The sequence below is a fragment of the Diorhabda carinulata genome, chromosome 5 (assembly GCF_026250575.1).
Source record: "Diorhabda carinulata isolate Delta chromosome 5, icDioCari1.1, whole genome shotgun sequence".
NCBI classification, from domain to species: domain Eukaryota; kingdom Metazoa; phylum Arthropoda; class Insecta; order Coleoptera; family Chrysomelidae; genus Diorhabda; species Diorhabda carinulata.
In genome coordinates, this window is record NC_079464.1 from 18,779,699 (window position 1) to 18,807,369 (window position 27,671).

General features: G+C 31.0%; 3 protein-coding genes across 3 annotated transcripts; 1 reads left to right on the forward strand and 2 right to left on the reverse strand.

Annotated features, from left to right (window-relative positions):
* Positions 1-1,652: 1,652 nt before the first annotated feature.
* Positions 1,653-5,837, reverse strand: LOC130893829 (low-density lipoprotein receptor-related protein-like). Its single transcript, XM_057800239.1, has 4 exons — positions 5,374-5,837; positions 4,286-4,443; positions 3,406-3,730; positions 1,653-2,037 (listed from the first exon to the last, which is right to left on the reverse strand). The coding sequence occupies exons 1-4, from the start codon at positions 5,654-5,656 to the stop codon at positions 1,772-1,774; spliced, it is 1,032 nt and encodes a 343-aa protein (XP_057656222.1). The 5' UTR covers positions 5,657-5,837; the 3' UTR covers positions 1,653-1,771.
* A 5,516-nt stretch (positions 5,838-11,353) lies between these two features.
* Positions 11,354-27,665, forward strand: LOC130894137 (guanine nucleotide-binding protein subunit beta-5a). The gene is made up of 10 exons (XM_057800738.1): positions 11,354-11,363; positions 22,677-22,811; positions 22,919-23,055; positions 23,199-23,317; positions 24,164-24,290; positions 24,359-24,502; positions 25,611-25,751; positions 25,807-25,903; positions 27,216-27,382; positions 27,442-27,665. Exons 2-10 carry the CDS (start codon positions 22,697-22,699, stop codon positions 27,451-27,453), a joined length of 1,059 nt encoding a protein of 352 aa, XP_057656721.1. The 5' UTR covers positions 11,354-11,363; positions 22,677-22,696; the 3' UTR covers positions 27,454-27,665.
* Positions 11,992-21,782, reverse strand: LOC130894136 (excitatory amino acid transporter 2). The gene is made up of 9 exons (XM_057800737.1): positions 21,460-21,782; positions 20,087-20,423; positions 17,795-17,837; positions 16,550-16,644; positions 16,147-16,496; positions 14,807-15,032; positions 14,086-14,220; positions 13,717-13,819; positions 11,992-12,091 (listed from the first exon to the last, which is right to left on the reverse strand). The coding sequence occupies exons 1-9, from the start codon at positions 21,599-21,601 to the stop codon at positions 12,062-12,064; spliced, it is 1,461 nt and encodes a 486-aa protein (XP_057656720.1). The 5' UTR covers positions 21,602-21,782; the 3' UTR covers positions 11,992-12,061.
* Positions 27,666-27,671: the final 6 nt, after the last annotated feature.

Consider the following 27,671-nt stretch of genomic DNA (forward strand, 5'->3'; position numbering starts at 1 on the left):
CGGCGAAAGGAAAACCCGGAAAAATCTCGTTTTTGTATCACATAACCTCAAAAGCAGTTATAACCCATATTTTACAGTATATAACCTAAAATATTTTAAAATTTTGACGCGGATGGAAATTGAAATTTAAGTCAAAAAATCTTTGGAAATGACATTAATTGACCAAAAAATTGTTTTATGATATACAAAAATAGTTCGCACAAATCGATTAAAGAACGAAATATAATCGATTATAAAAACAAAAAAGTGACACGATTTCTGGGATTTGCTTCCAACTATATAAAAAAATAAGTCGTATGAATGGAATTTGCGATTATTCAAATTGTCGGTGAAAAAACAGAAAATGTACTTTCTTCGCATAACCTCAAAGGAGTTGAAAACAATATTTTGTCAGCACTTAACCTCAAATATCTCAGAATTTTAACGTTTTGCGTCAAATCCGATCCTCGATGTCAATTTTACGTAGAAAAATTATTGAAAATGTTCGTTTCATATTAGATACAAAAATGAATCGATTAACGTATAACTCGATGTAGAATCGATTATAAATACAAGAAAGTGAAACGATATCTGAGATTTATATCGAAATGTGTGAAAAAATAAGACATATGAAATGAAATTTGCGATTAGTCGAATCGGCGGTGAAAAAACAGAAAATGTACTTTCATGACAAAACCTCAAAGGAGTTGAAAACAATATTTTGACAGCACCTAACCTCAAATATCTCAAAATTTTAATGTTTTGCGTCAAATCTGATACTGGATGTCAATTTTACGTAAAAAAACAAGCTCTGAAAATTGATAGATGAATTATGAGTTAGCAGAAAGAAGAAAAATAGAAAATGAAATCTGCGATTATTGAAACAAACAGTAAATAAATAAAGAAAAACAAAAAAATCGTTATTTCCTTCACATAACCTCAAAAAGAGATAAAAACGATATTTTGACAGCACCTAGCCAAAAATATTAAAAAATTTTGGTTTGGCACATCGAGCTAAATCTGATACTGGATACCATTGTCACGAAAAAAAAATCATGGAAAATGATCGTATCAGTTACAAAAATAAATCGTTTAACGCATAATTCGATGTAAAATCGATTATGAAAAGAGAAAAGGGAATTGAAACCTAAAGCAACTAAAATTCTACACCCTGCACTTTTCGAGTGACTAGACGAACGCAACTACCAACTTCTGTTATAAAAAAATCAAAAACCACCCTAGAAACCAAAAAAATCGCATTTTCGATAAAAATATTATTTACTTGGCGATAAATTGTCTAAAAAAACTCTACACTTTGTGTTACAATCCACTCAATGTCTGTGATTGTGTAGACGAAAATTAGAGGTGGAACGCATATGTTGAGCGTTACAAAATAACGGTTGAGTCGAAACGTGAAAACAGAAATAACTATTTCGCATGGAATGGTAGGATATTTGATCCTATCGGATTACCGGAAGCATTTTTGACCCACCTGACTGTATTAGAACATTTCAGAATTGTAAAAAGTGAAAATATTTGAATTACCCCCACTTTTCTGCTAAAGTCCTGTAAACGTTAAATCGTTAAGAGTGTTAAATTCCACGCTAAGTATAGGAGCAAGAAACGTATCGTATCGCGTCGGTGAAGAATTTATAAAAAAATAATACACAATATGAGATTAAGAGAGATTTATTGATTTTTAATAAAAAAATGAATTATATTTGTCAATCAAATATAATAAAAATGTTTTTGCCACAAATTCCATTGCTTTTCGGAAGAATCTTCATGGAAATTACAGTTTTTCTGTTACATTTTGTGTGGAACATCCTTCCGGTTCATCTGATCCGTCGATGCAGTCCATAACACCATTGCAAAGTTGTTCTATCTTAATACAAGCATTATTATCGCAAGGATGCTCTCCGGCTTTACAAGCTCGTTCGTAGTTACAATTTTTTTCATCGCTACCATCCCAACAATCGATTCTTTTATCGCAAATGTGCGTTTTGGATACACAAGACGTTTCGTTACCGCAATGGAAATGAGTCGAATAATCACAATCTGAAACAAAAAATTTCACTGGAAAAACAAATTTCATTAGAATCCAAAATGCGTTGAAGTTGTGTGAGAATACATTGTATTATACTCAGTCAACTCAGTATATATGACCGTGTATAATGAGCAAACGACGCTGGATGAAGAACAAACACTGCCCTGAATAATCATCAAACTCTACCCTATATAATTATATAAATACGCCCCTGTATCATAAACACACGACCCTGTATAATAAACCCACAACCCTGTAGTATAAACACACGTCCCTGTATTATAAACACACGACCCTATATAATGATTATATATATAATAAATACACGATCCTGTAATATGAACAGACGACCCTGTATAACACACACATACACACGTCTCTATATCCCACCACCATCTAAACACACGACCCTGTATAATGAGCCCACCACCTTGTATTATAAACACAAGACCCTGTATAACAAATCCACGACCCTGTAACATAAACACACAACCCTCTAATATAAACACACGACCCTTTATATTGAACCCACCACCTTATAAACACACGACCCTGTATAATGAACCAACCACCTTGTATTATAAATACACGACCCTGTATAACAAATCCATGACCCTGTATCATAAACATACGACCCTGTATTATAAACTCACAACCCTGTATTATAAACACACTACCATATATAATAAACTCACTACCATATATAATAAACACACGACCCTGTATAAGAAATCCACGACCCTGTATCATAAACATACGAACCTGTCTGAAAAACATACGACCCTGTATAATGAACCTACCACCTTGTATTATAAACACACGACCCTGTATCATAAACATATGACCCTGTATTATAAACTCACAACCCTGTATTATAAACACATTACCTTATATAATAACCACACCATCCTGTATAATGAATATATCACCCTGCATTATAAACACACGATGTTGTATAATGAATATACGACCCTGTTTAATATAATAATAATATAATTTCCACCGGATCATAGAAAATTGACACACATGATTCATGACAGATGCGATCATAGAATACATACGTACCATACAACATGGAATATACACGTAACAGTTCTCACTTGAGATCATAGATCGTAAAACTCTTGACGTACAGGATTGATGTGATAAATGACACATGACAGATTTCAATTCACAGTAATATAGAAGATTTGTGATAATTAAATTTCATATTAGAGATAAAGACTGTAGGGTTTAAAGTAGTAACGCTGCATTAGAGGAATTAGGGTCAAAGTACAATATATGTATATCATATAATTGAATATTATTATTGAAATTGGAACATAGAATATTGAAAGGTTGATAACCGCTAATTTAAATTCATTACTATGAATACTTACCGCAATTTTGTTCATCAGATTTATCTGAACAGTCTATGAAACCATTACATCGTTTTTCCGCATTTATACACATATTTCCACAATTAAATTGATCCTGTGCGCAATTGAGAGTAGTTTTTCTTGGCGAACATTGATATACCTGATACTTTCTACTCAAAATTTGACAAAATTCAATGTTGATTTGGCATAATCCCCCACAACCTGTAGGGTCGTATTCATCTATGGTTTGGACGCATTCAGGTTTAGACGTACCATTGAGTTTCAAACAAATTTCTTTTTCTAACGTACAGTTTGTACAATAAGGTTTCTTTTCAAAAACCATCGTCTAAAAATATATTAATAGAAGTTATTAATTTCAGTACATCATATTTATACTAAAAAGATATATAATTCCCAAAATGGATACAAATGAATGAATCCAATACTAAAATATGTTTTAATAAATAATTTGTTTATTTGAGTCTGAAAGCCGACCCTGTCTGTTACGTTTAAAGATTGTACACTAACCATCGATCTTCGATTACTTTCCACGAAATACAAAAGATCTATTAGTTATTAACATGATTTATAGAAAGATATATTATTTGAAATAATTATTCATGGTTAAAATTGAAAGTAATAATAAACAATAGGTTATGTATATACTCGTATATTCTAAATTGATAATTACATATAATTAGTTTGTATGGCGTATGTTTTTTCTAATCTTGCAACGTACGTTATAGAATATTACACATGTAGTAAAAATTGAATGAAATAATGAATAGATTTACAGCATTGTCAGATTTCTCGTTTTTAAGTTAACATTGGTAAATTTAACGTAATTATACATTTAGATGTATTTGAATCTAGTAAATTGAAATAATTAAATAAAACTTACAGTTTCTTTAGTAAAAACGTCGTTATTGACATCAGTGACTAATTCTTCGTTAATTGTATCATTTATTGACATTGGTTTTGGTCTATTGCGAAAATTCACATCTTTAGGATAAACATAATGTTTTACCATTTTTTCTTTTTTCTTAAAAACCGTATTATCTGTAAATTAATATGGTATTATACACTCAAGCAACATTTCTACAATCGCAAGTCACTAGTAAAAAAACTGCACACAGAATTCTATTTTTTCTATTGAAATCTTAAAGCTTCAAATTATATTTAAAATATTGTTGTTTTTTGTTTTCATAGTCCAACATTTTTTTATGATCGGTAACCACTTTTTTAAGCTTGTTTACAACAGTGTTAATTTAAAAATAACCGACCCTTGTAAAGGGTCGAAATTCATCACGGACAGCAAGAACACTCAGTCAGTAGCAGATTCTGCGAGCCGACAGCCACGACTCAGCGCCTAAAAGCGTGAGTCTCAACTGGGATTTTCAAGAAAATACAATGTTAGCCAGATTTAACAATTTCAACAACATTACTAACAACTCTTTAGCTGCATTGCACGAGTTGTTCCCAGAAAAGGTGATTTCGCGAAGAGGTGACATCGAGTAGCCACTGACTTGACCCCACCTGATTTTTTTCTTGCGTGGGGTTATCTTGAGAGCGAGAATGATACACGAAATTTGACAGATTTAAGAAATAATATTAAAGAGAAGATCAGGTGTATTCCTCGATCACTTCTTCAAGAAGTTTTTGAAAATGTCAACGCGATGGCCGTCATTTGAACAACGTCGTGTTTAAAAAGTAAAATTTTGTTTATTGCCTTTTAATTTATATCAATAAATACATATAATAATGTATTTTTTTCCTACAAGTTGTCACATGCAAGTTAAATATAATAGGTTCGATCCAGCCCATCAAAAAACCGTCTTGGTACGGTGACGATTCTGCGCAATAGAGATTACAATTTATTATATATATTATATAAACGCTCCTAATAACCGTTCCGAAAACGGTCCAACTAAAAGGTTATAAAAAACCTAATAAAATGATCGTAAAATAGAAAAAATCAACGATACTTACCTAATGTTAAAAAAATTCCAAACCCGACTACTAACAATATAGATAAAAACACTAACATATATACTAAAACTTTCACTTTGGAATTTCGTTTGATTCTAACGTCATCATCATTTATTTGCAACACCCATCTATGTCCGAAAACATTCTTTTTAATGATAACTTTTTTATTACCAAAATTTCTATCATCTACTTTTTTACTGATCGTGTATGAAGATATATTTTGATTGTTTTTTTCGTAGTAATGTATTTTAGTTAATTCCACGTTACTCGGTTGCAATATCATTTTGATTACGTCGATGTAAATGATGAATTTACGATACAAACATTGTTAATTTGTTTTGAAAAATGAGACGATTTCTAACATGTGCCATTTGCCATGTGCCTCGAACCACTAATAGCCGCCGGTTTCAATTAACTCGAAATAAAGGTAACGTCCGAAAGTGAGGAAAGGTAAAAACATACTGGTAGACTTAACGCCGTAGCCAGAGGAGGGATCAAGAGCGATTCATCCACTCCGAAATAAAAATAAAAAAACAAATGTAATTATTTAACTTTATGTGTTGTATGTGATGAGAATTTTTCTCGGTAGATTCTTTTTGCCAAAGTTCCTTATTGTACTGCAAATTTTTTTGGCCCTTACTGTCTTTAATGACAGTTAAGACAACTTGAAATTTCTCGCACTATAACACTAATGAACCAAATGTTCCAAATTCACAACGTATAGTAGACTTTTCGTCATTTGGTTTCTTACAGATATCTATACATTCTATGTGCATAAATGATTCACTTCCCAAGTCCCAATATCGTTATTTTAGCTAGAATTCACACATTTTTATATATATTTCGACTTCTATTTAGTTATTGAAACCTTTTTGGCCCTTACTGTCTTTAATGACTGTTATTAAAACAAATTGAAAGTTGTTGCACTATAACACTAATGAACCAAATGTTCAAAATGCACAGTTAATTGTACACTTTTCGTCATTTGGTTTCTTACAGATATCTATACATTCTATGTGCATAAATGATTCACTTCCCAAGTCCCAATATCGTTATTTTAGCTAGAATTCACACATTTTTATATATATTTCGACTTCTATTTAGTTATTGAAACCTTTTTGGCCCTTACTGTCTTTAATGACTGTTATTAAAACAAATTGAAAGTTGTTGCACTATAACACTAATGAACCAAATGTTCAAAATGCACAGTTCATTGTACACTTTTCGTCATTTGGTTTCGTACAGATATCTATACATTCTATGTGCATAAATGATTCACTTCCCAAGTCCCAATATCGTTATTTTAGCTAGAATTCACACATTTTTATATATATTTCGACTTCTATTTAGTTATTGAAACCTTTTTGGCCCTTACTGTCTTTAATGACTGTTATTAAAACAAATTGAAAGTTGTTGCACTATAACACTAATGAACCAAATGTTCAAAATGCACAGTTAATTGTACACTTTTCGTCATTTGGTTTTTTACAAATATCTATACATTCTATGTGCATAAATGATTCACTTCCCAAGTCCCAATATCGTTATTTTAGCTAGAATTCACACATTTTTATATATATTTCGACTTCTATTTAGTTATTGAAACCTTTTTGGCCCTTACTGTCTTTAATGACTGTTATTAAAACAAATTGAAAGTTGTTGCACTATAACACTAATGAACCAAATGTTCAAAATGCACAGTTAATTGTACACTTTTCGTCATTTGGTTTTTTACAAATATCTATACATTCTATGTGCATAAATGATTCACTTCCCAAGTCCCAATATCGTTATTTTAGCTAGAATTCACACATTTTTATATATATTTCGACTTCTATTTAGTTATTGAAACCTTTTTGGCCCTTACTGTCTTTAATGACTGTTATTAAAACAAATTGAAAGTTGTTGCACTATAACACTAATGAACCAAATGTTCAAAATGCACAGTTCATTGTACACTTTTCGTCATTTGGTTACTTACAGATATCTATACATTCTATGTGCATAAATGATTCACTTCCCAAGTCCCCAATATCGTTATTTTAGCTATAATTCCTATTTTTTTTATAAATATTTCGACTTTTATTTAATTATTGAAACTTTTTTGGTCCTTACTGTCTTTAATGACTGTTATTAAAACAAATTGAAAGTTGTTGCACTATAACACTAATGAACCAAATGTTCAAAATGCACAGTGAATAGTACACTTTTCGTCATTTGGTTACTTATATTTTGTGTCCATATATGATTCATTTCCGAAGTCCCCAATATCGTTATTTTAGCTAGAATTCACAGATCAGTAAACGTTCGTTTACTGATCGATACAATACGTTTTTCTCCAGCGGTTGCGGTTTTGTCGATGCTGCTCTGAACGTATTTTAACGACAATGTTCATGGTAGATTCATATTTTTCACAAACCGTAAATGAATTTAAAAAAAGATGTCTTGGTCATAAAGTTATAAATGACAGCACGTTCTTACGTTTCACAGGGCTAGCTGGGACTAAACTACAATCACAAACACCTAAGAAATAATTTACAGTTGAAGAGAAATAAAAAAATCAGTCGGTACTTGTCGTAGTAATTTTTTACCTTACCTTCGTTTTGTCGTTTCTAATTTGAAAGGTTAACTAAAAGTTCAATTCTTTTCTTCACATGAATATACAACAAAAATCTAATGCGGCGTACCGAGAAATGTCAATACAAATTAAGATCCTTAAATTATGAGTTAAATTCATTTAAAATTATATTGATACTAATTTTTTATCATTGAAAGTATCTGGAAATGAATTAAACTCGGTGTAAAAATCATTATAACAAATAAAGAAAATGAAGATGTTATTGAGAAAAATTATGAAATGGAAATGTAGAATAAAACTTTGTTTTTTTAGAATTGTAGAAAATTTTATGATTTACAACTTTTATTTCAATATTTTTTGCGATATGAATCGCCGTTTACGAAAAATTAAAAAAATTGTTTAAGTCGATCTTAATTTTCAAATAACTTTTCTACTACTCACGGTATCTATAGATATTGGAATTATTTGATAAAAACAGCTACTAGGTGAGCAAAAATATAGTTTTTGATAGAGTAGCGCCAAAAGAGAGCAAATAATTCTAAGCGCAAAGAAGAAGCGTCATTTGAAAACATCATGATGAAAAAATTTGACAATTAATAATAGATAATAATAGTAATAATAATAAATTGTCTGCGCCGGGTATATCTTAGATAATGCGACGATGGCGTGTGTTCTTCAGCAAAACGTACTTCAAGGGAGATGATAATTGACTCTATGTATGGTACTACTAAAGACCTCTTCTAGTATCCTGAAGTTCTTTCTGTTGGATGATTGCTTTTATGACGTTGTTTCTCCGTAATACGCGGCATTGATGTCCTCCAGTCCGACTTTGCAACTACAGCAGCTTCCTTTATAATTTCGTTAGCCACTTTTCCGGATTTTCAGACTAGTCTTTAATTAATTAAAAGGAAGAGCCTTTAAACGAGGCGTTGACCACATCCAATGCTACAGATTGGACATAATATTTACATAAAATCTACTTTTTCAATGTATTATCATAATTGCAATAAATAAACATTAGAGATTTACAAAAAAAACCTCAGTGGGCCGGATAAAGTAAGAAGAAGGGCCGCGCCCGGCCCGCGGGCCGCCTGTTGCCCCCGGTGTAGAGTATAACGAATCCAATGGTACGTTTCCTAATATGTGTTATCGGCAAAAAAGAAATTAATTAATTATATCTCACTGTAACGAAAAACAATTATACGAGGATCGTGCCAGAAATACCTGACACAACAAAAAAACACAAAAATTTTGGAAAAAAATATATCCATTTTCCAAAGTAATTTCCTTTTAGCTCCATACACTTTTCTAGGCGATGTTCAATAAGTTCATTAACATTTTTATGATGACAATCGTCAAGATTCTCAAAATAATTATCAACTTCTACATCTCCTCCTCATTGATGGAAAATCTTCTACGTCGGAGCAAAAAAATCATCCGAGGGGGCTAAATCTGGTGAATAACGTTGCAATAAGCTGGCATAATAATCGCCGTTGATAGTTTTCCCTTTTTCAAGATAGTCAATGAAAATTAACCCACTCGCACTCGAAAAAACAGACATTATCACCTTGCCTGCAGATGGAACCTTCTTGGGACCCGTTTCTCCTTTTTCAGTCCATTGTTTCGATTGTTCTTTTGTTTCTGGTGTGAAGTGATGGACCCCCATATCAGCCATTGTTATGAATGGGCGCAAACATTCATCGATGGAAACATCTTCTACGTTTTTGTTCCATTCACGATCATCTAGTTCCGCTTTGTGGATTTGTTTCGATATTTCTGGAGTCATCACTTCATTTGGTCGACTACTGCTACCTAACATTTATCTGAAGCAACTACCGTAATCTCGAGGTCATGCCAGGTACTTCTTGGACTATCCTTGTAGACTGGCCGTGAGGCAGAGGGAGAATTCGATCCGCTGTCATTAGCTGTCATTCGATGTATTGCAGTACGACTTTGATGAAAAATGTGCCTTTGCGCATGAACATTCACATTTTCCTTGCCTGTTGTTCAGTTTACTGTTGATTCTTTGTGTAAAACCTAACGATTCCAAAGTGTTGTGATTTAACAGGCCCATAATGCCTTTAGATCCGATTGTTGTGGCAACAATTGTTGCGCTCTTACAAGATGGTAGGGGGCAACGTGAAATTTCAAGAATTGTTGATGCTAGTGTGCAGCGCTTTCTGGAGACTGACCTGATCACTAGAAGACCAGGGTCTGGGTGAAAAAGAGTTATCACTCAACGAGATGTCCGTTTTATGGTGTCCACAAGTTTGCAGAATAGGACAGCGAAATCAGTTGGAAGAAGTGAGAAATGTCAACGTTAGTGAATGGAACGTTAGAAGAAGACTTCATGCTGCTGGACTGTCATGCAGAAGAATGGCTACAGGTCCCCCGTTGTAACGCCAGCATCGGACCGTAAGATTGACATTTGCCAGAGATCACGTTCGTTGGAACGTCGATGAACGTCGACGAGTGTGGAGAAGACCTGGGGAAACATATGCTGAAGTTTGCATTGGCGGGTGTCTTCCATTTGGCGGTGGATCAGTTATGGTTTGGGCGGGAATTACTGCACAAGCTCGAACAGAGTTGGTCTTCATAGAAAATAGCTCCATAACCTCTAATTATGGGAGAACGAGGCATTTTTATGCAAGATAATGCGAGACCACATACAACCGGAATTGTCAGGGAGTATCTGGATGAGGTGGAAATTAGGCAGTTTGACTGGCCAGTCCGCAGACCAGACATGAATCCCATAGAACATGTCTGGGACGAGTTGGGACGACTGATCCGCAGACACATACCAGTATCAAGAACTGCCAAGAAGCTGAGAAGATTGCTGTTGCAGGAATGGGATAATATCAACCAGAATGTGGTGTTAATTCAAAGTATGCCTCACCGACTTCAAGCAGTCATCAAGGCAAGAGGAGAGAATAAACGTTATTAGTGTTTATTATCTCCCTAACAACAAAATGTTGAATTCTGCCCGAAAAGTTAATTCGTTGCTTTTTTAGAATAAATCATTAAATCCAAGAAAAAAAAATGCATTTTTATTTAGTATAGAGTATCACATGCAGCTTACAAAAGCACATGCAATGATGTACAGCTTACGAATACTATCTGAAAATGTAAAATTTCAAAGAACATGAAAATTTTAAGGTTACTTCAAGTTTTTGCTCGCAGTGTATATTTTATTATTTCATTTATAATAATTGATTATTCTAAAACGTTTTGTTTTAATGTACTGACTAAAAATCAAAACCCAGTATCGAATAAATATCACGTGATTAGTGATAGATAGATAGTTGTTAGTGGTCAATACAAACTATGACACAACTACCGGAAATGACACGCAACATGGGGAAAAATTGATCAAACACCATATGTTTCCTGTTATATCGAGCATGTCATTCAGGTATGTTAAAATTTCTTGATAATAAACTAAATATAATACCGGGACTTTAAGAAGATTCGTATTTTTGATAAAATTATAATTTTACGATAATTTCATAAAGACACGATAGATTTTTTACATTGTTGTCAAGTTGTGTCCAGTTAAAAACATACCATGATATTGTTGATTTACTATGTGTACATGTAATTCAATTTTGAATATTATTAACAAAAGAAAAAAAAATAATAATGAAATAATTATGTAATCAAATGAGAATCGATCGATACAAAACTGAGAAAATTTCATAGAAAGTAAATCTCACAACACCGAAGATCGAAATCACACGGCTGCCAACGCTTAGAATGTTATTTCTCCTGTTATACGAGTCTTGATTTCACTTACAATTTGAATAATTAGATTTTGTTGTGTCCAAATTACAAATTTAATGGAAAATGCATAAAAAAATCAACTTTATGTGTGTTTTTGCTGTTTGTGATTAAAAATTCTTCAATTTTCATGTCTTGATACAGGGGCGGACTTACTATCCACCATATTATATTTTTGTACTTCTGGAAATATCGAAAATAGCTGGAAAGGTGGAAAAGGGAATTTAGTGGAGAAAATAAGGTAGAAAAGAGCAAAACTGAAACATTTTTAAACATTTATTTCTACTAAAAATATTTATTTTCTTACTAAAGTCTTCTTTTATAATTTTTTTCTCACAATAGAGTTAGTACTTCTTCTGGAGTCTAGAATACGAAAATTTCGCTGTAATTGTATGAATAGTTGTAATAAAATCACTATTTATCGATTTCTAATCATACTTATCGATATTTCGATTCATATTGATATCTAAGGATTTACTACAACATTTATCGATATAAATGTCAGTTTTTTTCAGATTTAACGATTTATAACCACATTCGATAAAAACTATCGATTTATATCTAATTTCTATACATATTCATCGATTAGCATCGATTTATAATAATATTTATTGGATATTATCGATTTGTATTGAAATATGCCGATTTTCATCGATAGCTATCGATATTCACCGAATTCTACGTCCATTTCTGATGAAAAAACCCGATTTATTTCGATATCTAGATATTTATAACTATATCTAATCGATGAGATGATCGATTTTTATTGAAATATATCGATAACTATCGATTTATATCGATATGTATCAAAATCTATCGATATTTGCCGATAACACTCGATTTTTATCGAAACTCATCGATTTCTGATCATATTAATTGGAAACTATGGATTTCTAGCTAATGTTCATCGATGACTATCGGTTTATATCGAAATTTATCGGTATTCATCGGCTTTTGATTATATTTTTAGAAAACTATCGATTTTTAGCTAATGTAAATCGATGACTATCAATTTCTATCAAAATCTATCGGTATTTGTCCATACAAATCGATAACTATCAGTATTTTCTGAAAACAATCGATTTCTATTGAAACTCATCGATTTCTAATTATATTATTAGAAAACTAAGTTTCTATCTAATATACATCGATGACTATCGATTTATATCGGTATATATCAAAATCTATCGACATTTACTCATATGAATCGATAATTATCAGTATTTTCTGAAAACAATAGATTTCTATTGAAACTCATCGATTTCTGATTATATTTTTTAGAAAACTATAAGTTTTTGTCTAATTTACATTGATTACTATGAATTTATATCGATATCTATCAAAATCTATCGACAATTGTCCATATGAATCGATAACTATCAGTATCTATAGATAACAATCGATTTCGAATCAGGTTAATTGAAAATTATCCATTTCTGTCTAATATATTATCAAATATTTATTTATTGAATGGTATCGATATCTATCAATATCTGACCTTAAGTGTTATCAGTATATATCGATGATAATCTATTTATATCTAGATCTAATCATATTAATTAAAAACTATCGATTTATATTGATATCTCTTCAAAACTATCTTAATTTCAACATATTTATAGTAAATTACGGATTTTGACATAAATTTATCCATACCTATGGAGTTTTATTGATATTTAAGAATTGTTTAAACATTTATTGATATGACTATCAATATTTCCTATATTTTACGATTTCTAATCATACACAAAAACTATGAATACCCATCGAATATCAAACTATTTTTTACAACAGTTAACAAAAACTATCGATCTCTATTTAATATTTATTCATATGAATTGATAATTATCGATTTCTATTAAATCGAAAGATGTATTAATCGATATGTGTCAAAATATCTCGTAAACTACAGATACCAATCGATATATATCGATGTATTTGAAAGTATAAATAAATTTTCTTCACGAAGTTTATTGTATGACACTTACTTGATTGTTAGTGATGTCTAAAAGTTCTTTTTTTGATAATTTTTCGACAATGGCGGCTGTATAACAATCACCCAACATATTATTTGTCGTTCGAATCCTATCTCTACGGACAAACATAAATATTCCAGTTAATTGTTTTATATTTGAACTCGTTTTGGTTAATTATGAAAAAAAAAAGCGGCAACATCGCGCTGTAATGTAAAAATTTTATTATCCAAGAATTCAAGTTATATAAATGATCTATTGAAATTGACGGTTCGCAATAGCGGAAGTCACGGAACAGATAATTTCATATAAACATTGCGCTGTTGCCAACTGTCGTCAATCGTTTGCTGTAATATAACGTGTAATATTTAACACTAAACTTACACGAGCCAGTCAATAGCAAATAATAGAGGCAGATCATCAGCTGGTATACCAATCGAAGATATAATCATCAACAGCAGCACTATAGCCGCACTTGGGACACTGGCTGATGAGAAAGACAAAATTGTTGAGGTGACCCTAAACAAAAAATTCTTCTTCCTATTAATATAACTACTTTCGTCCATGTCACTATTACGCAAGCGTTATAACATAAACTGCGCAGTTTTAGAACCACCCAATCCATTGTTGCCAGATTTGCAAAAAAAATCAATTTATATAAAGAAATTTCAACTAGAATTATTACTACGGAAATTATATTTTTTCTATTGGAATTAAAAGCATTTTGATACAAAATTGTTTATTTATCATAAATTCTAGTAATTATATTAACGAAATCAATTAATAAGGTGCGTGAAAAGGAATACGAAACGTCGTAATCGCAAAGCTATTTTGTTATTTAAAAAATCCATTCGTAATTTAAAGTTTTTTTGTAAAATTTCTACGACGTCATCCACCTAAACACCCGCTGCAGTTTTGAAGATTTTTTGTCTAAATTTCGTCAAGAAAATCTGGCAACACTGTCTATAATATTAAAATGTGTAATTATAATGAAATGGACGTCGAATTTTGAATTCAAATGATGTAAGCAGGTCCGTACTATCAATATAGAACCTAATCTAACCTCTTTTAGAGCCAAATATAATAATTAGAATAAAAACTATACCATATTGTGACCAAGGTACCAGCTCCCAAATAAAAACTGTTCATTTGAGCCATGAATATCGTGGCAACAGCTAAAAATAACGCAGTACCATTCATATTAATATTAGTCCCTATCGGCATCACGAATCTAGTAATAGATGAATGAATTTTCAGCACATTATCCATAACCTCGAAATTTATAGGTAAAGCAGCCGCCGCAGAAGCTGTGGCGAAAGCAGTTAAAGTACCTAAAACAATGTATTTAGTTAAACTAATCGATTTCTGATCATATTAAATTTAAAACTACCGATTTATAACTATTCTACCTAGATAACTATCGATTTATATCGATATCTATTAAAATCTATAGGCATTTGTCCACATGAATCGGTAACTATCAGTATTCTCCAATTACAACCAATTTCTATTGAAACTAATCGATTTCTGATCATATTCATTTGAATATGATTTTTATCGAAATCTATCAAAATCTATCGATATTTGCCCATATAAATTGATAACTATCAGTATCTTTCTATAACAATCGATTTCTACTGAAATTCATCAATTTCTGATCATATTAATTGAAAATTATCGATTTGTAACTAATGTACATCGATAACTATCGATTTATATCGATATCTATCAAAATCTATCGATATTTGCCCATATAAATTGATAACTATCAGTATCTTTCTATAAGAATCGATTTCTACTGAAACTAATCGATTTCTGATCATATTAATTAAATACGATCTTTCTAACTAAAATACATCGATAACTATCTATTTCTAACTGATATGCATCGATAACTATCGATTTATATCGATATCTATCGATATTTGTCCATATGAATTGATAACTCTCAGTATCTCTCTATTACAATCGATTTCTACTGAAACTCATCGATTTCTGATCATATTAATTAATAACTATCGATTTCTAACTAATGTACATTGATTACTATCGATATCTATCAAAATCTATCGATATTTGTCGTTCATAAGAATCGATAACTATCAGTATTTTCCGACAACAACCGATTTCTATTGAAACTAATCGATTTCTGATCATATTAATTGAAAACTATCGATTACTAACTAATATACATCGATAACTATCGATTTATATTGAAATCTCTAGTTTTATAATTATATATAATCGATATCACTATCGATTTCTATTGAAACTCATCGATATCTACGCGCTATTAGTTTCTACTGTTAATAAATCGATTTATATTGATATAACTACATCTAATCGATAAAACCCCATAGAAATTCAGTCATATTATACAAGGTGAAGCGAAAGTTGAAAGAAAAAATTGTTTAGCATATCAACGAATACAATAAAAAAACTTACCTTGTACGAGAGCGCAATAATATTTAAAGGGATTCTTTCTAACGATTAAAAAGTATATTAACTGCATAATTACGAGTTGATAAAGCAAGATCCCGATCAGAATTGTTAGTATGAACCATCCCAATTGTGATATAACTAAATATATATCATCAACTAATATTATTTTGGCGGTTATGATACTGCATACTCCGATTGGTGTTAACCATATAACCGATTTTACCATTCTCATGGTAATTTCAAATACCGCTAAAAATAAATCTTTGACCACTTTTCCTTTCGGACCGATTGCGCCGAGAATCGAACCGAAAATGATACAAAAAAAAACAAGGCCGATGTTATTGGTTCCTAGTCTACAAAACAAAGTTATTGAGCTGCGAATTTATAAGAAACCAGTGAGATTTACCTGTAATTAAGAATTTTTTCCATTTTATTTTTAGTTAATATAGTTTTATTAGATACTGATATTACAGTTGTAGAATTCACGTAATCGGTATGAGCCTAAAAATGGAGAAAATGTTTTTTTCACTATAAATCCTTGGTTCACATAATAATTTCAAAATCCGGCAACGTCGTTTAATTGTACGATATGTTAGAAGACAGGGCCGTTTCAGGAAAAAATTTTGATTAAAAAATGTTTAAAGGTGAAACTGTGATATAATGCATTAAGAGATAACAAAAAATATTTAAATAACTTTTTTATAGTGTGAAAATGGTAGAAAATGAAATTAAGTTTAATAATAACTTGATACATTCCTCATTGTCTTACTTCTGCTTAACTCTAAGAAGTATTTTTTGTGGTTTCTGGATCGGTGTCTGAGTATTTTTAAATTAAGGTTACGGAATTTATTCTTCTCAAGAAAATAAAAATAATTGATAGTCTCGTAGCTTTTTAGCACCAGTTGGATCATATATTAGATCCCTCAATAAGTCGTGTCACTGACACACAGATGGCGCTGCCATTGTCAAATCCACATGACATTTCGATTAGTGACAGGCGTTTAAGTGAAGCTACTGTTGTTATTTTCAAAACATGTGTTATTTAATCATTGCTTCTTGATGAAAAAAAATACTGTACAAGCTCATCAATGGCTTCAAAAGTGTTATCTCCATTAAAAAGAACAATTTGTTTTACTGAATTTAAACGTTTACCGATGATGGTGAACGTTCTGGTCGTCCGGTGTCAGCCAACTCCCTGTCTAGGCGACGGTATCCAGCTGACTGGTTCCACTATCTAAGGAAACTGTAGGTTCTGTTTCCAGAACTCTTCTTCTCTTTTTTGTCTGTTTGTCTGTCATATATTGGTTCCCATACTCAATTGGGTAATAAATTTCATAATTCTATTTTGAAATTTCATTTATGTAGAATGTTCTGAATGCTTTATTATCGAGCTCAACAATATTATATAAATCAAGCACTACAAAAACTGTTTAAATATACAGTAGACGTCCTGGTTTGTGTTTTTTCGTTTTTATTTTGTCATTTCAATTGACATTATCCTGAATGTGACTCTGTCCAGTGAGAAATCAAGTTTTCAGTGACGCTATACATTCAGGTGTACTTAAAATGATACTAATTAGTGGTAGACTTATTTTTTTCATCTCTCAAGTTTTATAAACAATGTAATTAACACGACAATTAGGATACTAACCTGTTGGAACGTGGCTTGAAAAATATTTTCTGCTATGAGATTCCTAAAAAAAACCATAACGACAAAAAAATTTGAGAATTTAGAGCACTGAAACCGCCGCTTTTATCTTCAACGAAACAATTTAAAACTTGTTGAGAAAATATTAAATTTTTTAAATAAATTTATTCAAAGTTAACAGCTATAAAGATTCATTCATAGTATAGTTCTCCAATATCAATTGCAGAGTTAAAAACTGGTTCAAAACGCCGTAATTTTATTCCTACATAGAAAAAAATAATTATTATACTTCATTAACTTACTACAACTAAATATTAAATCATAAAATGTAAACAGACGAGTAACATGTACCTGCCTGTAAGGGCGTATGGTTTTAACAGGGTACCAGACATGAACTGAGCCCTTTTCGTACTCCATTCGTTTTTTTTTCTGGAAAACGAAATTTCACAGCAAAAACCATAAAGAAAAATAGAATTTTGGGTAAAAGCTGTTCATTAAACCACTTTTCACATAATTCACAAATCTCACTAAGCCACGCCACTGCTTATCGCAGGCTGTCTGGCAGAAATAGTTCGAGGAAATTGTGTAAATACGCTTTCCGACAGCTTCGGGTAATAAAAATGCATTTATATTTACGATTCGATCTTTTTATTATCAGTCCACGTGGACTGACGGTTTGTTTTCCATTTCATTTTATATGAAATATTGATTGTTTTTTTTCGCATAACTGTCTTCTGCAATTGATATTGGAATAATTATACAAAATTTCCACTATATTGTACTGAGGAATTTCAAAAACGTTCGTCAATCAACGTGAAAATTAATGGGAAGACAGCGCAAAATAAACGCAGCTGTCGATTCCAGTGAATCAATCGAATTTCTTAAATATTGTCTTCGTTTGCTTTAACTATGTGATAAATTTGACTTCTAACTCTTAAAATAAATATAACTATGTAACTAAATTAATTTTTAGGTAAATAGCGATATAACTAAATATATGCATACACTCAACGCCGCCATACAATTATTTTAAAGCAAATAAGATAGATAAAAATGTAAAATATACTCTACCTCTTATGCATATAATACTAAGACTTCTTAATATCTTTTTCTTTGAATAATTTACTTACTAAATAAAAGGTATTCAACATACCATATAGCCGAAGTCCAATTTTATTGGTGATCATATTAAATACCGAAATCTAAATACCCTGTACTATGGATCGCGATTCTTTCTAGAAATCGATTCGAATAGCAGCCTGATGAATCGATTCATGAAAAAATCGAAGTCTAAAAAATCGATTTTTTTTCCAAATTTGTATTCACAATGTAAATATGAATCAATTTTTTGAGAAACAAAAACGATACTGTGATACACAACTCTGCAGTTCCACTAATCACTTGCGATGTTGCCGGTAATTCCCACGATACTCTTCTTCTTCATCGTATGTTAGGATTTAGTCCTGTGTTTGTATCAACGATACAAAGCCTAGCTGAGATGATGAAGATCAATTTCCATACCATCTTGTAGGTGGTCACCCTGGTGATCGGAATCTATTCGGTTTTTCTTCCTTTGCAATCTTGACCAACCGGTCATCTGACTTTCTGTTCACGTGGTCTCTCCATCCCCTTCACCAGTACAAGTTTAAGATCAAAATGTGGAGAGCTGCTTTCTAGTTTATCTCCAGTTTTATCTTAGGTTATAAAATCGGTCCTAAATACTTCAAATAAACATACGGGGCCGTTTTTTTTCCAACCTCCGAAGAGACAACAACAGACTTTGAAACTTCTAGAAATTCCGTAGCAGTAATGGTAAATATGCGGTTATCTTTAACCATTCTGTCAACTCGTTGATCCAGATGATCTGAAACGACAGATTTGCGTCCTCGGTGTCCTTAATCATGCACATCAATACGGCCATCTTTAAGCTCTCGACACCATCACTCATGAAGTTTTCCTCGTATACACGACTCATTCTCCGATGGATTTCTGCAGCCTGTACAAAAAGAAACGCATTTCGTAATTCACACTTGGCGGGAGCATCAATAATGGCTGACATGTTTACGTAGTTGTAGCACAACGCCGACTGACGCTTGGATGTCAACGATGGCGGAATGTGTAGTGCTTCACAGCCTCTGCGCGGAGCGATGGGAGGTTGAAAAAAGAAACGGTCCTCATTTAAACGCCATATAGATTTACGTGATTTAGATGGATTAAAATTGTTATGAAAAAATAAAATTTTTAAAATCGAATATTTTGTTAAAATTTCGTTGTGTAACAAATAAAAACTATTACCTGCCTAAATCCAGCAAACTATCAAGTACTGAATTACCATTTTTGTTATCGACAACTTTATTTAACGTAATTTTCAATCCAGGATCTCCAGGGTGTATTAGAATAGCCAGTATCACACCTAACGAAGCGTTGAATGCCGATGTGAGAAAAAAATATATGAAAGTTCTCATGGCGATTTTTCCGTTAAGTCTAGCATTAACACTAGACGTGCCCGTGATTAAACTCGAAATTATTAATGGCAAAATCAATAATTTCAACAATCGCATGTATAATTCACCAGGATACGAAATTAACAATACTGTAGTTTCTGATAATTTCGAATGACGAAGAGAATAACCTATAAAAAGATAAGGTTGATATGTATGACGTCATAATTTAGTGGATTTTTGATTATTTGGCGAATCGTTTTGGCTTTTCAGCTACCGGTCAAAAGTTTTTGCCTACCCCATAATCCATTCAATTATTTTCAAAATAATAGACTTTTTTGTTTATTATTCTTCAATTGTGAATTATTTCTTCGGTGCTTATGATTGTAGTTTAGTCCCAGCTGTGATTTATACGTTTTAAACCAATACATCTTATTGTGAAGTTCGTATACGAATTGTTTTCGTTCTCGCAAATTCAGACTTGAAAGTTTTAGAATGAGTAAAATCAAGGAACTCAAGTCGCAAGTCTAGATGAATAGAGATCTAGGGATCTCAGAATATCAGATCTAGATATCCCGATTGTGGAAGACGGCTGAAGCTCGGTGATGATTTGGGGATGTTTTGGAGGAAGGGCGAACGAAGAAACTGTAAAAATTGAAGGATTTTTAAAGAATGGAGGCTATAAGAAATTATAATGATCCCGATCTCAACCCGATTGAGTTGTGGGACAAACTGGACAGGGAAATTAGAAAGCAGTATCCGACTTCCATTTCACATTGTTGGAATTCAAATGGAACCAAACAGACGACAATTATTTTCCGAAATTGTCACAAAAAATAGCAAAATTGTGCACTGAAATAATAAACAAAAAACTCAAACTATAGAGTGGACAAAAACTTTTGACCGATAGAGCATCTCGAAAAATATACGATGGAGTGTGTCAAGTCGAAAATAAGAAACAATTACGTCATAGAATTCTTAGAAAAGTACGCGAAATATGGTTGAATATTTTGTGTAAAATCTATTGGGACATACGTTAACAAAAACTAATGTTTTCATAATATTTTCGACTATTCCAGCGATGAGGCAACACGGCAAGTTCGTTACCAATGAATAAACTGTAACATTTAATATTTAACTATTTTACCGATCGAGTAAATTAATTATTATTACCGATCGAGTATATTCATTATTATTATAATATAGTTTTAAATATTTTTTCCTTACCCATGATAATTCCAGCTGATACTCCAATTAAAGTTATAATTAATATAATATTTTTCTTTAACATTATCGCTATACTCATTTTTTTATTATTTCTTATTTCATTTCCAACCAATATTTGCGATCGTTCATTTTCCTTCGTCATATTTCAAAGTTAAGTACAATTACAGTGAAATTCTAAAAAAACTATATATTTACACTAACAAATTTTAAATGGATAATAATAGAGATATTTGTTTTGTTTAAACCGACCAATTAAAAATATATAAGGTGTAGTCGAAAAATTTTCTATATAGCGTGCTTGATACGTCGAGTTTGTAAATTAACTGGAATAAAAAAAATACTTGTTACAAAATCACCCAGTTTATATTTTTTTGTTAATTAACTATTAAGTGTTGATTAATTTTAAACTCACCAAATAAATAGTATTTATAAATTATCAGAAGTAGAAATCGCCATCTCTATTCGTATATATCCCCATTTTTAAATAAATAACATTTATACAGTTTCCTATAGAAAGTTTAATCCACTGAGTTCGCTATAAGAAATGAAGATGGCGTATCGATAGCTTTTTAGTTCTATACTACCTAATATCGAAAACCTCGTCTTGTGAAAAGATTATAGAAAGATGACGAGGTAGAATATGTTTTAGTTGTATTGAAATAGCCTAGCATATAATTGACTTTAGTATATTAATAATTCTTCAGAACTTTTATTTATTCAAGCCGATCTATATTTTTTAATACCACTATGTATCACTTTTTGTTTTGATTGAATTTAAATTTTAAAACTAATTACCCAAAGTGTACAATCAAGTTTACATATTTCATGCATATAAGTACTTTTATACGGTGATCAAATGAAAGATTGAAGTCGTAAAGAGTATAAATAATAATTTCTTTTTTGTAGCTTTTACGAGTAATCTAAAAACCGCATTTACAAAATTATTGTTTAATGAAGCATCATGTTGTAAAGATTAATCTTATCAATATATTACTACATGTTATCTTTATATGGTATATTATTTCTACAAAATATCATTTGTTCAATCCAACCTTATTTTTAACAAATATTTTGAGATATGTGTTCAATGGCCCAGTAATTGAAGAACATGTTTGCAAATATTTCAATTGAGCTCAACCGGTGCAAATCGTATCGACGCGAAAAATTGCTTATACGTCAAAAGTCAATTGTCATTTCTGTTATTGATTTTGTTTGAGGTATTAAAACAATAATAAAAATGGAAATAGAAAATAAAGAAATAACAGTAGATTCTATAGAATCGTTAACTAAAGAAGCTGAAATTCTTAAAAAGAAATTGGAAGACGAAAGACAAAAATTGAATGACGTTACACGTAAGTATCGATATCTTAATTTAGTATTTCAATGAATACTATTGTAAATAAATAAATACGATTAATAATTTGAAATTTATTTATACGACTTTATATTTGAATTTCAGTAGCTCAAATTGCAGAACGACTGGATATTATAAACTACATGAACATAAAACCGAGACGAACTTTAAAAGGGCATCAAGCGAAAGTTTTGTGCTCGGATTGGTCACCCGACAAAAGGCATATTGTTTCCTCTTCACAGGTAATTTAATTAAAACATTTATCGCTACTTTTTATCTGTTCTATTCACTTTGAATTAGGTTATTTTGTTTTGTTTAGATATTTTAATGAAAATTGTTAGGCAGATATTTTGTATCGATCGAGTAATTAGAAAATTTTCGATAGGATGGGAAAATGATCATCTGGGATGCTTTTACAACTAACAAAGAGCATGCCGTTACAATGCCGACGACATGGGTAATGGCATGCGCTTATGCACCTTCAGGGAATTTGGTGGCTTGCGGGTACAAGTTTATATTTCTTTTTAGATTAGTTATTTGAAAAAAAAATGATATAAATTGATGCAACCAATATCATGGTTTATTTTGTTTATTTTTTTAACAGAATCTTCTTACAATTTTTAACATCTGACAATGTTGTGATCATTATGATGCGCATCAATTTTTATAATGTACGGACTATACAATTGACATAAGGAATCAATATGGTTGGTTAACGTTAGAAGTAATAAGAAAATTTAATTCACCATGTACATTATTAAAGATTCGTATTTTGTGGCCTCAAATACTTGAATTACAACTTTTAAACATCATTTTATTATTGTAAAAATTTTGTTTTTCAATGAAATTCCAGGATTTTTGATTAGGTTTATATATGTATCGTTCTGTATAATAAATAGGTCCAAAAGTTGCTTTTAAACGATGCCTAGTTTAGTTTTATTAATTTCTAAATTTGGAGGACAAGTGAAGATTATTTTGAGTTAAAAAGAAATCAAAAAACCTTCAAATTATTTCAAAAAAAATTTGTTTTTATAATTTTTTTTAGTGTAGCTATTTTTATATCTATTTGTTTTTGTTCACTGAGCGAGGATCATTTTTAGGCAAAAAATCAAATAAATTCCGAAATTTTCCCATTTTTAACATTTGTTCTTGGTGTAGTTGTTTCTTATATTATTTGATCGAAGGTTGATTTCTTACAAGAGCACCATAATAGTATACGATAGTTTCTTCTCTTTTGAAACTTCTATCTTACCATATTAATTTTTTGTATCAATTCAATTATTAGGGGTGGTATATGTTTCATTTACACCCTGTATACTCATATATCTATAGTTGTATCAATATTTACAGTGGTTTAGATAATAAGGTGACTGTATATCCGTTGAGTCTTGAAGAAGACGTGTCGTTAAAGAAGAAGACTGTCGGTACGCACACCAGCTACATGAGCTGTTGTATTTTCCCAAATTCTGATCAACAGGTATTTTTTTTTCATCAGTATTTACAGTAGGAATTTTCACATTTATTGATTTTTTTGAAACGACATAGATTCTGACGGGTAGCGGTGATTCAACTTGCGCTCTATGGGATGTAGAATCTGGGCAGTTGCTCCAAAGTTTCCATGGTCATTCATCCGATGTTATGGCTATCGATTTAGCTCCCTCCGAAACCGGAAATACTTTTGTATCGGGGGTGAGTTATGAAGGAAAATATCATTTTCTATCTATTATTACGTTTACAGGGTGATTCAATTTTATTTCGAAGTCCTTTACAACTTACCACAAATTATATTAACTTTTAATATTGTATTTTTAAATAGAACACCCTATATATCATCCCAAATTTATGACTTTCTTCACTTTAATGTAGAATTTTGTTAATATTAACACTTTAACGACCAAGCACCAAGCCATTTGAGTGGAATTTTTTTCTTTTCCAAAATTTGTAATACTTTGTTAAAAACATTTTACATTAGAAATACATAATACAATTTTGAATTACTTTAATTTTTATCATGATAATAAAATGAAAAGTATGATCCAGAATAGTAATATTCTATTCAAAAATCACTCTTTAACATTATTATTTACAAAAAAATTTACCGATCGGCCCTAATAACAGGCGTATACGCCCGCCGAGGTATCTTAACGCCCGCTGATGCATCTTAATCCCGCTGGAGTATCTTAAAGCCTGTTGATGTAGTTTTACACCTAATATTGGATGAATCAAAATACGAAAGCAATTTTTTTAATATATTGTATCATGTGTTCAATACCCGCTTTTTAATTGAAATTCATATTTATATAAAAATTAATTGTGAAATTGACATTTTTAAATCGGTATTTAATCCAGCCACTCCGGTCCTGTTTACACTTTCGAACAAATTTTCAAATCGACATTTTCTAGATGTTTCTACTAGAATTTTTTCAAAGGAAAGTGCTCAAAGATTTTATAAAATATATTTGAATTTAGCTTTTATTCAATTATATTTGATTTTTTATACAACAAAGTGTCAAAGTAACTTTTTTATGTAAATTATTTCAACTTTACCCTCAATTTTTATTATTTTACAAAAATTTTTATCCATAATCCAGCCACACCGAACCTGTTGTTTGTTTACAACTCCGAACGAATTTCCAAACCATTATTTCCTAAAAATTTCTAAATGTTTCTGCTGGAAATTTTTTTCGGAGGAAAACGTTCCAATACTTATGAACTGAACATACTACAGGTCCGGACTGGCTGAAACGAAATTTTTTATACGTGTTTGAAATGAGATGGAATTTTTTGTTGTTGTTAGAGTTGCGATAAAATGGTTCTGATTTGGGATATGCGAACCGGACAATGTGTCCAATCGTTCGAAGGGCATGAATCTGACGTCAACAGCGTTAAATTTCATCCGAGCGGTGACGCGGTGGGAACCGGTAGTGACGACGCGACTGTATGATTAAATATGACCTTTTGGTTGATGTTTTTCGTTAATTATTCAATTTTAGTGTCGTCTTTTTGATCTAAGAGCCGACAAAGAAATCGCCGTTTATAGCAAGGAGAGTATAATTTTTGGGGCGAATTCAGTCGATTTTTCTGTATCAGGTCTGTATTATTTGAAAAAAAAAATATTTCTAAGATGATTTTTTCAATGTATTTTATTAATTGAATGATTAATTGGACTGTAGTATTTTTTTGCATCGTTTTCTGTCTGGTTCTTATGTTTTTTTTTCTTTTATTGGTTTCTGATGATACCTGTAGATGTTTTATCGCATTTCATTTTTTTTGTTTTCACGTTTACCTGGCTTGGGATTTACTTTGGTGAAGTAAAAAAATCAAAAACCTTTGAAATATTAGTAAAATTTTCTTCGACATTTTTTTTAGTGTAAATCATTTTCTATAGTATTTGATATAAATTCACGTTTCTTCTCACTTTTATCATTAATTTCACCTTTTGATTTGGTAACTCAATAAGGATCATTTTGAGACAAAAAGTCAGAAAATTTTTGAAATATTTCGAAAATTTTCATTCTCCAATATTTTTTGCAGTGTAATAATTTCCCATAGTATTTCATCTCAAGTTTTTTTCCCTTATATTGTTGGTTGTCCTCACCATTCTTTTTGATTACCATTGCATAATTTTGAGGCAAAAAAATGAAAAATAATCAAAATATCATGGAAATTTTTCTTATATTTTTTCAGTGTAGCAATTTTTTGTTATATCCGATTTAAACTATGTGTTTCCCCATATTTTTCATTATGTCTATGTTTTTGTTTGTGGTATTTTTGAAGTGAAAAATAAAAATAACTTCAAAATGTTTGGAAAAGTTTCTTTTCTTCAAAATATTTTCATTGTAGCAATGTCCTATTGTATCCGATCTAAAGTATTGTTTTCCTCACATTTTCATTATTTCTATGTTTTTGTTTGTGATATTTTTGGACCAAAAAATTGTAAAAAATCTCAAAATGTTACAAACAATTTCTATTCTTGGAAATTTTTTTCAGTGTGGCAATTTTCTGTTGTACCCGATCTAAAGTATTGTTCTCCTCACATTTTTGTTTATTTCTGTTTTTGTTCTATTTTTAAACCAAAACGTTAAAAAAAACTCAAAATGTTTCGTAAAATATTTGTTCTCCAATATTTTTCGCAGTGTAGCAATTTCTTGTTATTCTCGATCTAAAGTATTTTGTCATCACATTTTTTGTATATTCAATTTCCCTGAGACTAAATACCTATTTTATTCAATAATAAAACTTAGCATCGCCGTAGCGTCTTCTACCATCTCATGATCACGATCAAAATTATATTTATGCATTGTTGCCACAACTAACTCGTATTTGTGTAATCATTGGAAATATTTGAACAAAACTTTTTTTGTTTTCATCGAATAGGAAAAATAAAATTTTTGTGTTTTAGGTCGATTATTATTCGCTGGATACAACGATTATACAGTAAACGTTTGGGATACTTTAAAATGTGCCAGAGTATGTTTACTTTACGGTCACGAAAATAGGGTCTCATGTTTGCAAGTTTCTCCTGACGGTACAGCCCTTTCAACCGGTTCCTGGGATTATACTCTAAGGGTGAGTGTTATTTTACGCTTAAAGTGGAATTTTTCGTAAAAATATTTCGTTTATTATAGGTATGGGCTTAAACTGAAGCATCTTGTGTTGTTCGATACAAAAATCAATTGAAACGTTAACAAATCTCTTTCAAAGCTTGGCAACATTTTTCGAAATTTGGTTCATATAAACATATTCTCATTTTCCGCGTTAATTCTGTGATTAAACCTGGTAATATGGTTTCAGATACTTTTTTCTATTTCCCTGTATAACTAATTCAATAAATTATTTATTAGTTTTAAAATTTGTT